At 57.6% G+C, this 2,443-nt stretch overlaps 1 protein-coding gene across 1 annotated transcript; it reads right to left on the bottom strand.

Moving 5' to 3' along the window:
* Positions 1 to 1,094: 1,094 nt before the first annotated feature.
* LOC127214635 (probable bifunctional dTTP/UTP pyrophosphatase/methyltransferase protein) lies at positions 1,095 to 2,075 on the bottom strand. The gene is made up of 3 exons (XM_051174969.1): positions 2,061 to 2,075; positions 1,701 to 2,020; positions 1,095 to 1,564 (listed from the first exon to the last, which is right to left on the bottom strand). The coding sequence occupies exons 1-3, from the start codon at positions 2,073 to 2,075 to the stop codon at positions 1,384 to 1,386; spliced, it is 516 nt and encodes a 171-aa protein (XP_051030926.1). The 3' UTR covers positions 1,095 to 1,383.
* Positions 2,076 to 2,443: the final 368 nt, after the last annotated feature.

Raw genomic sequence — 2,443 nt, 5'->3', positions numbered from 1 at the left:
CCTTTATAAAGATAGCTGACATGTCCCCGCCCAGTCAGCCTGTAGATCACACCCTCATCAGACCTCATGGCCCAGAGGCAGGAAGTGGGGTCTGTAGTGATTGACAGCTGGAGGGGCAGGGTATGCGGTGACTGACATTACAAGGGCCTGGAGGGGTGAGCTCTGTGATGTCACAGGAGCCACACTCATCATCCTCAGGGTTTTTACTCTCATAACCAGCTCACCATGGCCACCGCCCTCTGGGTCCTAGCATTGCTGCTTGGTAACCTAAGAGTTTGGTAGGAGACTCCTGCCATGCCCAGCTGGGGTGGAGATGGTGAGGGTAGGGAAGGAGGGCAGTTCCTGCTCACAGTCACAATTTCCTGTGATGTCACTGCCAGGACCAAGTCCTGTCTGCACCATAGGTAATACCCAGACCCCGGCCCTGCCCTCGGGGACCCTAGGAGAGAAAGTGGGGAAGGGCCTGGTGTGGTTGAGGGCAGGGCCTGGAGAGGGTCACTGATTGTGACCTTGGACACTGTGACCTCGGGGTAGGGGACAGGTGAGCTAGGGTAGTGCTGAAGGGGTGGGGCCTGATGCTGAGCAGTAAAAACCTGCCACCATTTAAATATGCAAATGAGGCTACTAAACTGTTATGTAAAGGATGCACTAGTAATTTTGATTATGCAAATAAGCACAGTGCCTGGAAATCTGGAAGTCTGATTGGGGCTTCACATTTGAGTATGTAAATGAGCAAACCCCAGTTTCGGAAATACACTTTAATATGCAAATTTGTGCTGCTTTGCATGCTTTTGCTATGCAAATGAATGCAAGTATTCCCATCTGTTTGGGACTTTGACCTGCAAATACATGCAGGTTAGGTCATTTGGAGGTGTGGCCATGCAAATTAACCCCAGCAGTTTCTGTACTTGATGTCTTCTGAGTCTCCAGGCAGCTCTTGAATATGCAAATCAGAGTGCGGGCAGGGGGTGGGGCCTTCCTCTGACCCTGCTCCTGATGTCAAATGTCCATCACAGGCATCTGATGGTGAAGCTGCTCATGCAGGACCCAGTGGGGGCAAGGGCAGGGCCCATGGAGATGGTGAGGGCAGGGCATCAGGAGGGGCAGGGCCACAGGGGCGGGTTTAGGTGTACTCCCCTCGGTGGGCCTGTCCCCTAACCCTGCCTCCACACACCTCACCCCATGTCCTGTGTCCTAGCACTGGGAAGTGATGCACTTGAGGGAAGCTTGCTCTGTCAATCAAACACAATGCACCAAGGGCATCATGGGAAATGGGTCACTGCTTCACAAACTCACCAGAAGTCCCGCCCCTTCAGTAACTCTCTCACCAGAATACCCGCCCGGACAGTCACTCACATACTCATTCTCCATCTACAATCCTCATTATTTGGGTGTGGCCGGATGCTGGCTGACAGGGACATGTGGTCCCACATCCGGGAAGATGGCAGCCAGCTCACGCATGCAGCGGTTGAGTGGAAACCCCACGGTATTGAAGAAATCCCCTTCCACGCGCTCTGCTAGGGCACCGCCTCGCGCCTGAAGCCCATAGGCGCCAGCCTTGTCCCTGGGTGCAAGGCAGGGACGAAGTCACACCAGGTGCCATGCTCAGCCACACCCACGCCCGCCGGGGACAACTCTTCCTTTTCAGGCCTCACTTCCAGGTTTCCTGGCCCCACCCACCCCACCCCGCACCCACTCACAGAGGCTCCCTGCTCTCCACGTATTGGCAGAGCAGTGGCTCTGATAGCCGCGAGAATGTCACACGGGTCTCTTCGTGGAACAGTGACAATTCCACTTCTGCTTCTGGGTCCCCTTCCGCCTCTGGGGCCTCTGGGCATGTGGAACTCGGCTCCTGAAGCTGCCTCTGCCACAGTGGCCTCAAGATGGCCACACCGGTGATGACACTGTGCTGCTGGCCACTCAGCCTGGGCGGGGCCAGGGAAGGCGGGACAGGGCGTGGTTGGCAAGGGGCAGGGCTGGGGTGGGCAGAGGCTGGAGCTCCATGAAGAGGCCCCGCCCACTATGCCCTGGGGGGTCTACCCCGCCCCTTAAGGCCCCGCCCACCTGCGCAGCATCCTGTAGGCATCGTCCTTGTCCTTTGGCTTCTCCAGGATGAAGCCATCCATGGCCTACATTGGGCGGGGCCAGACGCCAAGGGGCCGGGTCAGTGAGGGGCAGGGCCTCACTCACCAGGACGGTATAGGCTCCAATAATGACATCAGGCGGGTGCAGGTCCTAAAGGGCAGAGGGCGGGGCAGGCTTATGGGCGGGGCCTCAAAAGGAAGGCGTGTGGCCTACCACCTGACCAGAAGGGATGGGGTCGTCCTCACCCTGTGCAGCCACGATGCCACCTCCAGCACCTTCAGCTTCGCTGTCTCCTGGGCATATTCGGGCGGAGCCGGAAACCCCGCCTTCTCCAGGGACTCCTGGAAGTGGGAGGGTA

This window comes from Phodopus roborovskii, unplaced genomic scaffold, assembly GCF_943737965.1.
Source record: "Phodopus roborovskii unplaced genomic scaffold, PHOROB, whole genome shotgun sequence".
NCBI lineage: Eukaryota > Metazoa > Chordata > Mammalia > Rodentia > Cricetidae > Phodopus > Phodopus roborovskii.
The sequence above is the reverse complement of the archived record's forward strand: the minus strand, read 5'-3'. Positions and strand labels throughout refer to the sequence as shown.

What these genes read in the sequence shown, in the direction of transcription:
- LOC127214635 (XM_051174969.1), bottom strand. An exon ending in GTGGAGAGCAGGGAGCCTCT is followed by an intron (nt 1,565 to 1,700) that starts GTGAGTGGGTGC and finishes CCTTGCACCCAG; the next exon opens with GGACAAGGCTGGCGCCTATG.